General features: G+C 37.9%; 1 protein-coding gene across 11 annotated transcripts in view; it reads right to left on the reverse strand.

Annotated features, from left to right (window-relative positions):
* The window catches only part of SH3KBP1 (SH3 domain containing kinase binding protein 1), a 215,736-nt gene that overhangs the window by 147,567 nt on the left and 54,305 nt on the right, over positions 1-13,864 (reverse strand). The window contains exon 1 of one of the 11 annotated variants that reach the window (XM_048287427.1): positions 8,146-8,243. The exons of 9 other annotated variants lie outside the window; for them this stretch is intronic. Coding sequence is in view for 1 of the 2 variants with exons in the window: in XM_048287387.1 (XP_048143344.1) it covers positions 1,796-1,831 (36 nt within the window). In the remaining variant the exon portion in view is untranslated. Of the gene's footprint in view, positions 1-1,795; positions 1,858-8,145; positions 8,244-13,864 lie in introns of those variants that run through there. One more of the 11 variants, XM_048287387.1, reaches the window with a different exon arrangement.

Genomic DNA, 13,864 nt, shown 5'->3' on the forward strand with positions numbered 1-13,864 from the left:
GGTGCTAAGTACCAACAATTTCAAGATGTAACCGATGGCAGAAGCAGTTCCTCAGCACTTCTGACAGTCATGTTCCTCAAGTCTTACAACCCTTGCAGCTGTCAAGCAAAATTTGTTATTTAATTATTTTCCATCTTAATTGGACCTTTCTTCCTGCAAACATTACAGCAGGTACAGGTTAATTCATGTAGTTTGGAACGGGGCGATATACCTTATGGATTCCTTTTTGTCTGGATAGCCTTTTGAGTTCTGGCATGTTGCTGATATGCTCAAACCCAGAGGTAGTTTCTTAGGGGAAAAAAACCCCAAACTGTATGAAATGAAAAGATTCAGAACAATTTTAATAATCCCCATTAAAAGATGTCCTGGAACCATGGAAATTCCTTTATAAAATGTAGGTCACATGTTTCTTTGGTGGTATTAGACTTAATTCTAGAGATCTGATATTTAGAAAAGATAGCCCTATTCATAAAATCTTAGTAGCTGGGAAAATTGACCCAAACCTTAACCAATGGGTCTCAAAAAGCCTCTAGAAATGCAGCAGCTGTCCTCTACACTTGAGACTGTTTTCTCTTAGTAGAGTGGAGGTCGCTGGACAAAGATTTTCATAGTAGAATTTTTTAGGCTCTTCATATATTCTGTCTGCTCTTTTACAGCTGGGGAAAAAAAGAAAAAGGAGGGGAAAGGAGATGTATAGGTCAAGCTATTCTAGCAAAACGACCTCCTGTATCTTGGTTTTATCCAAGAGAAAAGAGGTATAAAGAATGCAAATAGAAGAAATAACCATGCTCAACACTGACCCAGAACAGCAGAGAGTGTTGCTCAAGACTAAAAAATGTGTGATGGGTGCTACAACTGCTTGAGAGAGTTTGATATACCATTGGTATTTGTAGGAGAGGTGCAGCCTAGCGTCATAGATGGGAGAAGATTTGGTGACCACAATCCTCACCTCAAATTACTTAATCTCATAGTTACTCAATGTTTGCAAAAGAGATTGGCATGCTACCTTTGAAGTCATGCATCATACTGAAACTACCTTTGCAGTTTCTCAATCTAGTGTTTATTCAGCCATCATGAAACTTTAAACAAACCTTCATGGCTATCAGAGCCACACAGGCTTACTGGCTTGTATTACAAAACAACCAAAACTGTATAGGACGTATAATGGTCAAGTCCACATGAGAAAAAATGATGTGTACCTACTTAGCACACTCAGCAGGTTTCCTGTTCACAGACAAGTTGCATAAGAAAGTATGATCTTTATTTGGATAAGTCTCCTTCCAAGCAGAGACAGCTATTTTATGGTTTCTCCCAACGTACCATGTGGTACCAGTATGCTTGAGGCTCATTGTTACTGTAAATAAGATAGAGGTAAAAGAAAAGCACTGATTATGCAGTTCTGTTGAGGGGAAATGAAAGTTTAAAGATGAGAGTTAAAGAAAGAAAGCAGACAGCAGGTGCATAGGAGTCATCAAGGATGATGAACTGGTGCAGTCTGACCATATATAAAGGCATATTGGAGCTCCAGAACTGAGTCCTCTGAACCCGTTTGCCTTGCTGAGCATCACTGAATGATGGTGCAGATGATGCAGACTGATTCAGCCAGCAGAAACAAGATTTCAGCATCTACAAATACCCAGGGAAATTTCCTTTAGGTATTTTTAAATTTAAAAACTTAATACATTAGTTTTCATTTTTACCTTTAAACAAGAATCAAGAGGGAAAAGTAGCATATGTCATACGTAGAAGAAAGACCTATTTTTTGATCTAAGCATTAACAATTCTTTTTACTCACCAATTTATCAAGAAAATATTTATTCATTTTGAACATTTGATACACTCCTGGTCTGAGTATTGTGACCTGAGGGAAGACACTGAGTGTTACTCCTCTGTGTTGAAGAGGACTCACCTACATTTCCAGCAGACTTTAGTGCAACTTTAACTATTAAACTGCTATGACTCCAATTATATATATGCAGATCTATGCCTTAAAATTCTAAATATTGACTTATACAATTCTCAGGATGACAGGAAAAATGACAATATATGACTTAGATTTTGTTCCCCAAGAGCAGCCTTCCTTGAAAGTAGCTCCCTGCCATAAAAGATAAATGTGTATGCACAATACAAATCATAGAAAATTAAGACAATCATTGGATAATTAATATAAATACAAATATCTCTTGAAAAGAATGGGGAGAAATCTCACTTAGCAGAAGGAGTATCCTTCCATTTGTAGCAAATATTGAACTTAAGAAGTTTCAGGCAAAGCAGAGAAATTTGCGAGGCAATTCATAAGAGTACTCTATCCACCCTGCTCCTCAACTGTATTTTTTACTGGGGAGGCAAAAAACAACACTCCTTCTTCTAGATACTCTGATATCTTCTAGAAATTACAGGATATTCTAGATGTATTTAGATTTAACCTCCTTCACTGCAAAATGCTTTAAGTTCAGATGTAGGGGTTTTTTACCTTTACAGTATTAAGCTTGACAGCACAGCATAAACCATTTCTTCCTTTGTTTTCATTGGGAGCCCTTCTTGATGCATTTCCTTCAGGCCAAGGAGAACACTTATACTCAGGCAGTCCTACTGATTTTACCAGGCCTCATCAGGAAATAAAGTTTTTAGGCCCATTCCTCAGGAAAAACAAGACCTCAAACCTCTCAGCCCTTCTTACACTTTGCATGCACATTTCCTCTCCTCTGTGATCCACTAAATGGGGAAATATTGAGAAAAAAAGAAATTATCTAGGAGCAGCCACACAGCAGTGGTTTAAAGAAACACCCAAACATAGATGTGCTCTATTTTGTAAACAGCATACTCATAATCCCAAATCAACTAACAGACTCCTTCAAGAAAGTCATTAACCCCTCTAGACAAGGGCTGTGGCGGACACTTCGCAGAATTCATGGGAGTGGTGGCCTGGGAACAGATACCGCTGAAAAGGAAACAGAGCTGAACACACATAATACTACACTGAAAAGTACAAAAGGCAAAGCTATGCCTTTTTATCCCAGAATAAAACTGCAAAGAAACAAGGCCCATTGAGGATATTCTGCTAGAGGAAGAGGAAGATGAATACAGAGCAAACAAGCAGCAAACAGATCCAAGGGCCTGGGAAGAAGCTTGAAATCCACAACTGAGAGGAAACCCCACACAGGGCTGGGGAAATGGAGCACAATTGTAAACTGACGCTACACAAACTGGTTTGGATGTCTGCACTGCTCCACACAACACAGAAGTGCTCAGGGGCAGAGGTGGCTCTCACTAACCTATAGGCAGGGGGAAAAGCAGACTTGTGAAAGGTGAGCAGTGTCTCAGTGCATCAGTGCACCTGCTAGTGATGAAAGCAGGTAGCTGTACCAAGTACCCATTTAAGGGAATGAAACTCATACATTCCCATAACAGTGTCTCCATTTAGCCTTCAGTCATTTAAAGAAAACGGGCTGACCCTACATATGGTCACTTTTCATCCATTTTCTGTCCCTCTGTCATGTAAGTGCTGCTGCTCAGTCAGTGACTACTGCATTGAATTAGTGAGTATTTGCAGGTACTTTCAGACCTAGGCATTTTCAACACATATTTCATTATCTACCACCAATGCTAACACTAAATTTAAGTTGTCACATGGAAAGAGTTTGTTTGCTTTGGACTTAATTTTTTCTGAAGTACTTAACAGGGTGTGAACAGTGACAAGAGTCACATGAGTACACTGAACAGCCGAAGTGCTGGGGAAAGAGCCTTCACCTATAAAGGGGGGAGGCGAGTAACTAGCCTGGTCAAACGTAGTTGGTAATTACTAGTTAATCTGCTAAGGCCAGATATTCTAGCAGCTACAAGAAGCTCCTAAGCCAACAATTTAAACACTCTGAATCCTTAAAAATCATGTTTATCTTTCTTACTTAATATGTTTTTTTAAAAAAATCACTTGCTTCCTCATCTAAATAAGCTTTATCTCACACTCGCTGTGACCAAGCCCACACAAATAAACATTCAATACCTGGAAAAAGTCATTTAAAAAGGCAAAAAGGAAGCTTGAGTATAATAAGGGTGATGCTGGCCAAGTATTGGTCAATTCCATATTTCCTGTATTTTAAATATTTATTAAATGCACACACAAATCAAAATAAATGGTCTGGTCTCCATTTATTTACACAGTTACACAAATCCTGAAACAGAACCAACCATCCCTTAACATTAGACCATTGACAGTTTAATAGGAAGTCATTTATTTGTCATTTAGAAAACAAAGGTTGGAGACACAGGTAATCAAAACAAGAATTTCAGCTTCCTTTCTCCCTCTTTATCCCACAGTACAATATTTCGTCCTCTCATGTTCTCCTGTACCTCATAACTCTGCCTTCAGTATGACAGTTTCACACATCAGGGATGAAAAATAAAGCTGTTTGGTTTTCAGTAACATGAAATTCCCTCTCATACTTCCAAATTTTGTTTTATTCAAATCTATTCACAAGATACGTACCAGCAATTCTCAGGGAAATCCTATATATCTACTTATTTGTCTTAGTTTATCTCTTAAGTTCTTCCTACTCAAAGTTTAAATTTCAAAAGTAATTTTCTATACAAAGATGCTTCTAAGGCCAGAAAATAAGACTCTTTCATTTAGTTGCTCAGGTTTCCTGGTCACATCAAAATATTTACCCAGATTTCTGAAGTGCACAAGGAAAACTGGAAAAGCATACTATTCCCTTTCCACAAAGTCACAACTCTGTCCTTGTCTTTGGATATTTATTTTCATTCACTCAAAATCTGGGGCAGTTAGCCACAAACTACATTTTCCAGCTAAGTATTGTAAAAACATTGCTAACCCTGAATTCGGTAAGAGTCTGCTGAATACTTTTACCAGCTCTTCAAAACTAATATTTTTAAAACAAGAGAAAAAAATCTATTAAATAACAAGAATTATCATGACTACTTGTCTTGCATTCTTAATTCACAAACACACACACACATCGCATACACAATAAGGTTAACTGAAAGAAAGCAGAGAAAACTAGAATCAATCTCCACAGTGTATTTCTAAAAATAATTAATTTTCAATGTACTCTCTGGAGGACACAGCTAAATTTTACTTCCACTCTCTTCTCACATCATGTTTTTAAATTTCTTTCCTTATTTTAACAGTATGAGATGTCCAAAAGTAAAGATGCCCTGAAGATTATTTTGACGCAAAATATTTTCCACGCTCTGCTGTTCTATAATGAATAGTGTCTTAGGACATTATTTTGTGGAAATGAATACCAAAACTGTTCAGTGTATTTAACATTTTTTAAAAATCTAAATCACCATAGTATATGTAAAATCCTTTTGATAATGTATAAGGCAAGAGTGTACTAAATTGACATTCATTTATACGTTGTTTCATTTTGTAAGCTTTATTTCGTAAATCTAATATTATCCAGTTAAGTGGATGCTTTAATGTAATTATTTAAAAAAGAACACTCTGATTGTTTTGATTCCATTCCCCAGTCACTGCTTGAATGGCTTTCTGTTGGATACATTAGAAAATTACCATCATCACCAGTAGAAATTCTGTCCAAATGGATTTTAAGAGAAAGCTGGCAAACCTAGCTGATGCATGACACTTGTGGGAAGTTGTCCAGATTTTTTCACATCTTCTTCTTGAAAAAGCTATCCCATTTAAATGCTAGAAAACATGGAAGTGTTTATTTAGATTTTAATATGTTGACCTCAATTCCATGCTTGTGTGATCCAGTATGAAGCAGAAGTAGCAACACTGACATCATGAGCATCACCAGTAACTCTGCCCAGGCAGTAACAACAGCCAGTACCTGGCTGAAAGAGTTGAGAAGCCTTCGATTTGCAGAGCAGAGAGCAGTGACTCAACCAGGTTTAACAGTACAAGAAAAACTGCTTGGTGGCTCTCATACTGTCACTTTACACATGAAAAGCCAGCCTTATACATTTGTAAGGACGTTCCTAGCAGCAGAAAAGTGTATTAGACATGACATTTTGTTCTTCAGAGGAAGAAAACTCAGAGTTGCACTATCCAGATGTCAGAGAAAACAAACATACAGAACCCAAGAGCACCTGTATCTGACCACAGCCAGATGTCACTTTGCCCGTTGCAGTGATGTCACCCTTACCACTGTAATATTCTCAAGTCATTATCTTTATAACCCTTTATGCTGCATGTGTATCCTCCTGAAACACTGAATCTCAGGATGGCAAGCACTAAAACCACCATAAGATACTGTATCACTACAGACTGTCAAGAAAAAAATAAGCCCCAAAAGCTGAAATACGGGTGTGAAAATGCAGGTTTTATTCACCATATAACTGTACCAAGCTGATGATCATTTCTAAAGCAGGTTTTTATTTCAAACAGCTGGAAATTAAAATTCAAAGATATTAGAACCAGCCCCAAAGCCTGTACACAATCAAAGTTCATTTTCTATCGATCCATTTGCTTGAGGACAGAAGAAAAGCAAAAGCCAGTTGCGCAGCTCTTATTGCTACATACCCTCAAGGGAGTGAAATCAGCTATGCTAACTGAATAGCCATCAAAGCCTGTAAGGTTTAACTAAAACACAAAAAAAGTCGAGGAATCCTCAAAATGGGGGTGGGATAGGGCACAGGAATGAAGATAAATAAGAGGGAAAAGGAAACTTAGCAACATGTAATGCAGGTAAGGAGCCCTTCAACATCAATGTATTCTGCCTTCCCACACAGCACTCTGCCTTCCACCCTCAGAAACTATAGAGGGTACTCTGTAATCCTGTTTGTTTTTAAAAGGAAGCACATATGCTGAATTAGAACCAAGACCTACTGAAAATGTCTGAGACTGGGAAGAAATACTCCAAACACATTTGCACAGAGTATTGATCTTTTATCCAATGAAGTCCAGTCAGTTTTTTCCCTGGTGTGTTGAGGTACTCTCGTAAATTCACAGCTAAAGTAACTATGCAAGAAAGCTTCCAGAGAGTCTGGGGACTGGGACAGGCTGCAAAACAGCCTCTCTGAATTTCCTTAGACTACAGCAGAGTCCTGTAAACACCCTTTATTACAACAGCTCCTTTACAGCCTGTAAGTATGCATTAAAATAATAGGAGGCTGTGCTGTTGAAAGGGGGAAAAAATACAAATTCTAAAATTACAGGTGTCTACAATAATATAGTAACAGCTCTGGCTACCAAGTTTCACCTTATTTTATGTGGTACTTGAGAAGAAATAGAGTTTGTCACCACAACTCCATATTCCTATAACAACCAAGGCTTAAAAGAAGAGGGAAAGTGGGGAACTTAAGTAATGAAAAATGAACTGGACACTTTGAACTGGGTATTAATAATCCAGCAGGTTGGGCATCAGCTCCAGTCAAAGATCTGGCTGTGGAAAGTGAAACTCTCTCCCTTGAAAATCAAGTCAGTCCATAGATTAAGCTGCTAAATACAAAACATGTCCTAACAGAGCCAGAAGTCTGGCAAACCAGGCACTGGGTCTAGAACAGCAGGAACACATAAATCAGCAAGCACTGGTAGTCTACTGTTTACAAAACTCAAAGGGGAAGGGAGTGAATTTGCAAATTATTTTTTCTCTAATACAGATAGGTAAATTTAAATAAAAAACACATACAAAGAGACAAATTTCTTACTAACTATGACCTGTTCCAGGTCATAAGTCAAAGTAGTAAGAAAGAAAGTAAGAAAGTAACCTGCCTAGTTACTTTCCTGAGATCCCTGCTCCTCAAGGATAGCAGTTACAGCACTGCATGACAGCAGCAGGTTAAAGTTAGCACCTGTACTTTCTAGTGAAAAATAATTAGTATCTGCAACTTTGTACATATGGATTATGAGTGGTAAATACAGGAAAGGCTTAACTCCATTATATCACAGTACTGCAATGAGCAGGAGGGGCATATTCACAGCAATTCTCTCCTAGGGTTACACACAGAGTATTCTCAATCTGATGCACAGATCATTTCTGTAAGATATTACTTGTGAAAACAAAGGTATAAGGAGTTAAGAAGTACAGTGAGCTGCATAGATTACTTCCTAGCAGACCAAGTACCAAGCTACCTATTCAGTAAGCTTTTATTTTTTTTACTTTTAAGTGTACATTTCTTCTATCAGCATATACTGTACACTTAGTCACAAGTACTTACCTGCCTTGGGAAAAGGTTTGATGTTACCCTGTCCTTCTCCTGCACTCCGTGGGGTGTAACCACTGCTATACTTTTGGTTTGTCCTACAGTTTTCCAAGGTAGAAAACTAAATGCAACTCAGCCACCTCCTCTGTCACATTTAAATTATAAGTGACAGCTTACTTGGAAGACCTAATTTAAGAAAGAAAACAGGCAATTTGAATAAGGCAGAGGAGGTTGGACTTTCTTTTCTCAAAAATTCACAATGATTTTTCCTGAGTGAAAAATATCAAGTAAGGAGTCAACAAGATTAGATAACAGCCAATTTTCATACAAATAAATGGAAGAAATGACATTTATTGCATCAAACAATGCAATCACAGCCTATAATAAAGACCAAGATGGGCACCGGAACTAGATACTCAAAGTATTTCTTCAATATTCAAAGCATCAAGCCCAGAGCTGGTAGGTTATGCAACATCATACAGAAAACAACAAAAATGGTTTAAAGGCAGTTTTATGCTCCCATTTTGAGAAGTAACAAGAAACACTCCAGTGACGGGTTAGTTCAGAAGAGCCTGTCCTTCTCAGCTGTTGATTACTGGTGAGTGCTGGGAAAAGGGCATTGGACAAGACACACCAGGACTACAGCAACTCCTTCACGTTCAAACTGTAACCTCTGTTCCCATGCAGGGAGGATGTACTGATGTCCATGTACAACAGTACATCATGTACAACATGCACTGATTTGAGGCAAGCAGCCTGTGCTTTCTTTGGTTACCTGCAGAAGACCAAGTCCTGCAGTCCTACTACATTACCTCACTAATGCAACACTTATGCACAGGTGCAATTGTTATCTGAGTATTTTCAGTTCTTTTGCCACAACCTTTTAAAAGCTAGGGCAGCCTTCAGTTTTGCAAAGTGAGCTTGAAAGAAGTGAGAACTAAGATCACCATGCTATATAGAAGAGGTACAATCCCTTCCATTACACACAGAAAGGAGCTCCAGTTGGCACAAGAAAGGAAAACAAACATGTATTTTTAACCAAAAGTTTTGAATTTAGATTTAAATAGCTGTTACCTTTTCCAGCTGCTAAAGCAACACAACAGATGACTTGCAAGCCATAAACCAGGACATACATTTTTAAGCTTCTTTTCAAAATCTGCAGACTAATTTCTTATTCCATCATGCTGAAGCTCTTAAAGCATACATGTAGAACTCAAAGGGAGAGCCCTGTCCTTCTCTCTTCCCCAAGGTACTAATTGGAATGTTCCTCTAGGCCCAAGCCTAGCCATGTGTCTGAAGCAGGTATCTCCACACTTTATTGGCCGTAATATGGAGCAAGCAATACTCCAGAGTTCCTCTGCTGGTCTTCAAGATATCCATAAGACCCAACTACTCATGCAACAAGTTTGCATGAGTAGGCTAGGCTTTTTCCTTTCAGGAGTTTGGGGAGGGTTTTTTAAAAGTCTTTGTTACTAGGTATGAAGGTTTAGATTCCACATAGCAAAAAAATTCTAAATCCACCAGGAAATGCACTCTAAGCTTTCTTACTGCACTCAGAGTGGAGCTGCAGGGACAATCAAATTGCTAACACATACCCAGGAACCCAATCCTACAGCTTAAAAAATGTGCTGAATTGGTGAAAGGCTGCCAGACACCCGGGATCATTGTGAGCTGCCATGGTTACTAACTGGGGTTTAGCTCTGCAGGCTCTAAACACCACCGTGCATAGAACCAGCTATAGAGTTAATTAGTTACAGAGAAAGGAAAAACTTGTGTGGCAGAAGAGGAATCTCACATGGACAGTCATCTGCAGCTTAACTATACGGACTTTCCACAACCCTTTCAAAACAAGCATAGAAGATATCAAAGTTATGGCCTGTCCTTTCAGTTCTTAAGATCTATTTCAGGATATTATCTCCAGTTTTTCCATCCCCAGACCCCCAATTACTCTACTTCAAATAATTTCTGAGGCACAACAAGGGACATCTCACTGCTTCTGCTTCACAATCCTGTCAGCACATCTGACAAATGCTTCAATAAAATAAAAAAGGAGAGGAGAGGGGGAGCTAAAACTAAAAATGGGTGAAGGTGGAGTTAAACAAAGTGAAGTAAGATATTGGCATCATATTTTCAAGAAAAGCTCATCTAAAAATAATACAAGAAGAAATATCAAATAATTTAAAAGGTCAACCAACAGAAAATGCATTTTATCAGTTATGTTCTTCACTATTAACTCATCAGAGCTTTGACAGATCCTGCTCAGCTACATCACTTCTGAGACCTTTGCAGTTAACACTAGGCTGCTTCAGGACGGCCTCCACCTCCTCCTTCCCCTCCTCCTTTTAAATTATTTTCAGAAATACCATACAGTATGCCTAATAGGTGAATCACAGATTCTTTCTATATGCTCTCAAAGACAGGCAAATTAATTTTCTTCAGAGTAATCAATCTTATTTAAGTAAACAGACAACTCCAAATGTAATTTTCACTTTTTTTTTTTAAATTAAGAAAAGAGATTTCCTAAGATGGGTAAGGTATCCATAAGTGCATTTCATTACTAGAAAGTTTTTTTTAATGAGGAATAGAGCAACCTTTCCTTCAAAATTAAAAATAAAAAAGTCCTTTTGTTTTTTTAAATTATATGAATGTGGTACTTCGTGCCTAGACTACAAAAAAAAAAAAGGAAAAATGAGGCAGCTGAAGTAGTTTATCTCTTCCCCACTACACGTTCTGCACTATCTCCGTTCCCATACAATCACAGCCACAAATTCTTCATTCAAAGTCTAGCAGAACAAAAACACACCACATGCTAGCCCACCTGACCACTTTAATACGCCTAGAACACAAATCTAGATGAGTGACACAGCTTCCCCGTGTGCCTTCAGTCCCAGTACGCACCCAGGATCTTTGGAGAGAGGCTCCCGCGCCGTCTCAGCTCAGGGGCAGCCACCTGGGCGAGCTGCAGCAGCAGCAATGGGAATGTGAGCGCAGGGCAGAAATCATTTTGTGAAGCACTGATTCCACAGAGATACCAGCCTCCCAGTGAGCCTGCTAACAAACTGGTTTCTGGCCAAACAAACTACTGCCTTTTACACAGACATCCCCTTCCAAATAACAGTGAGAGTAGATGCAAAGTTTTAGCAAAGGTGACGAGTGTATGTGTTGTGTTCACATTAGCTGCTTCTTTCTTCATATTAGCTTTGGCTTTGCCACATGAATCTGAACATATTAAAAAAGAAAAAGAAAAAAAAAAGTCTCATCTCTCCTTCCAGCACCACCAGAGTCCATAGGGTGAGGAATAAGGGTACATTGTAATTCTTTCAGTTACATGTACATAACGTAACACTTGATTCACATCGCTATTTTGCCACTTACACAGGTTACAGGATGTTTTATTTTTAAATACGCTGTAAATGTCCCTCTAACTAGTAACATACAGTAGAATCAACCTACTAGGTCATAACAGCAGCCAATTCAACTCAAAAAATGCAGTGCTGACACAGTTATCTTGGGTTTGGGGGGTTTTTTCCAATGGAAGTGGTAAGCTAAGATTCCATATGGATACAAAGGATTTCTGCTTAAGTCTCCCTCCTCACTAAGATGCTTCATCAGATCACACTTCAGCTCTCAGCTGGGCTGACAGTAGCTCCTCTCCCTCCCACACCCAGATTCTCCATTCCCCATGCTGAGCACTCTGTGGAGGACTTTACATACCCTGTATTAAATGGCAAAATATGGTGACACAGGCCACTGAAGGACTAAAGAAACATGGGGGGTTTAAACTTCTTTTGTCTTAGAACCAGATAAAGGAAAAAAAAAACTGTAGGAGATGAAATGCATTCCCAGACTCCTGAGAGAAGTGGTAAGAACACTGAAACAACAATAATGTGTATTTTCATGAGCAGTAAGAGAGCAACCACAGATTGTGAAACAACCCTGGAGGACTTTATTATGGTGATTCAGACCCATTCACCAGCTCAAGGGAAAAACAAGCATCCTATCACCACCAGCAAAGAGTCAGTCAGTTCCCACCTTCCCACCCCAAACAGTTTGCACCATTTTGTTCTAATAACATGCAGAGGCTTTCAGAGGGAGCCCATTCCAAGTCCAGCTGAAGGATCCAGCAGTGACAGTTCTGGTTGAATGAACACACCATTCAGGACCTTGCTATTGCCAGGTCAGACAGCATGTCAGCTGGAAAGGGAAAGAATATTAAAAATAAAAATATCCCTTCATTTCCCAAAGGGGAAGCCCTCATAATGAAAAGGCTTAGAGTGATCCCTAAGTCCCCGTTCCACAGCACTCGTTGAGATGTGCTCAGACAAATAGGTGAATCCCTACATTAGACTTCATGCTGTTAAGAAACAAAAAAAGGTTAACAATACTGTCAAAAGTGGAAATACTTCAACTGTGCAAGCAAGTATGTTTACTCTTTGATAACCTTTAACAACCTTTAACACAAAAAATTTTGGTTTTATTTGAAATTAAAACTATTTAGTTTCAAAATAGAGAACAACTTTAGAGCATACAAAAATTCCTGATTTTAGTTTTCATTCCTTTTTCTACTATTCATAACATCTTTAAACTGTCTGCACTGAGGAATAAATTCAAGCAGGATATTTCTAATGCAATTACTTCCCTCATAATAGTTGTGTGCTTCTAAATCTATTTAGTGGGCTCTGAAACGGTACAGATTTTGTAAGGCTCAGTACTATCTCTGCCAAGCAATGAGCAGATACAAGATATTTCAGTCAATATTGTACCTATTTGTTGCCTCAGGAGACTTTTTTTTCCCTATGGCATATAAGGAAATACATTCTGCTGTTTTGTGATTTTTTTTTCTTCCAGAAAAAAAAATGTAACCCAGCACTAACAACTTTGCATTTCAAGCTGGAGCCCTTGTATTCAAGAGCTAACAGTTTAATACGTACATGATGCTGCACAAACTGGGAAACGAATCTACATTATGAACAGGACAAGTAGTACAATATTTTCAGGAAATAAAATTTTGCTTAATTCTCATAAGCCAACTGTACAAATATAAGATGAGTCAAATGTAGAGCAAATAATTATTAATCAAATGCGTGGTACTGTTTGGCACATGGACATAAATCATACATAGAGGTAACTATGCCTCTTACTAATAATAAGTTTTATACCAGATAAATGAAATTTTCAGCTAAAAATCCAATTTATCTTTAAGTGTTTGTTGATATTTATTTCAAGCATCTTAGATGAAAACAAGGCTATAAAATTTGGCTGAGGTAGTAGTTAAAATTTTACAGCTTTTTAATAGTTTGCTCAAATTAAAAATAGGGAAATGTTTATTTTGTACAAAAACATACTTTCTTTGGTTCCGAAATATTTCCTTAAAGCTACGCTTTAAGTTACAAACAAAACTGACCTACTTTTGTCCTCTTGAAAATGTAACTTATACTGTACAAATTTCACAGGATCCCTGTAGTACTCTCCATTATTGCAAATAATTTCCCATTATAAAACCTGTGTTTATCTAGGTATTATCTTGACAATTATTTTTTAAATCTATATTACAAAATGTTTGATATTTTAAAAAAAGAAATGTCAAGATCTCCTTCTTTTATTTCTAGTAAGAACCTACTTCCAAGGGAAAAAAAAAAAAGCTTAGGACAAAGTAGCTTTAGCTATCTTAAAATCCTAAACTTTCGAAAAATACAAGTTTTAACATGTCATATACAAGGAATATGCTTTGTGG

The sequence above is a fragment of the Corvus hawaiiensis genome, chromosome 2, assembly GCF_020740725.1.
Source record: "Corvus hawaiiensis isolate bCorHaw1 chromosome 2, bCorHaw1.pri.cur, whole genome shotgun sequence".
NCBI classification, from domain to species: domain Eukaryota; kingdom Metazoa; phylum Chordata; class Aves; order Passeriformes; family Corvidae; genus Corvus; species Corvus hawaiiensis.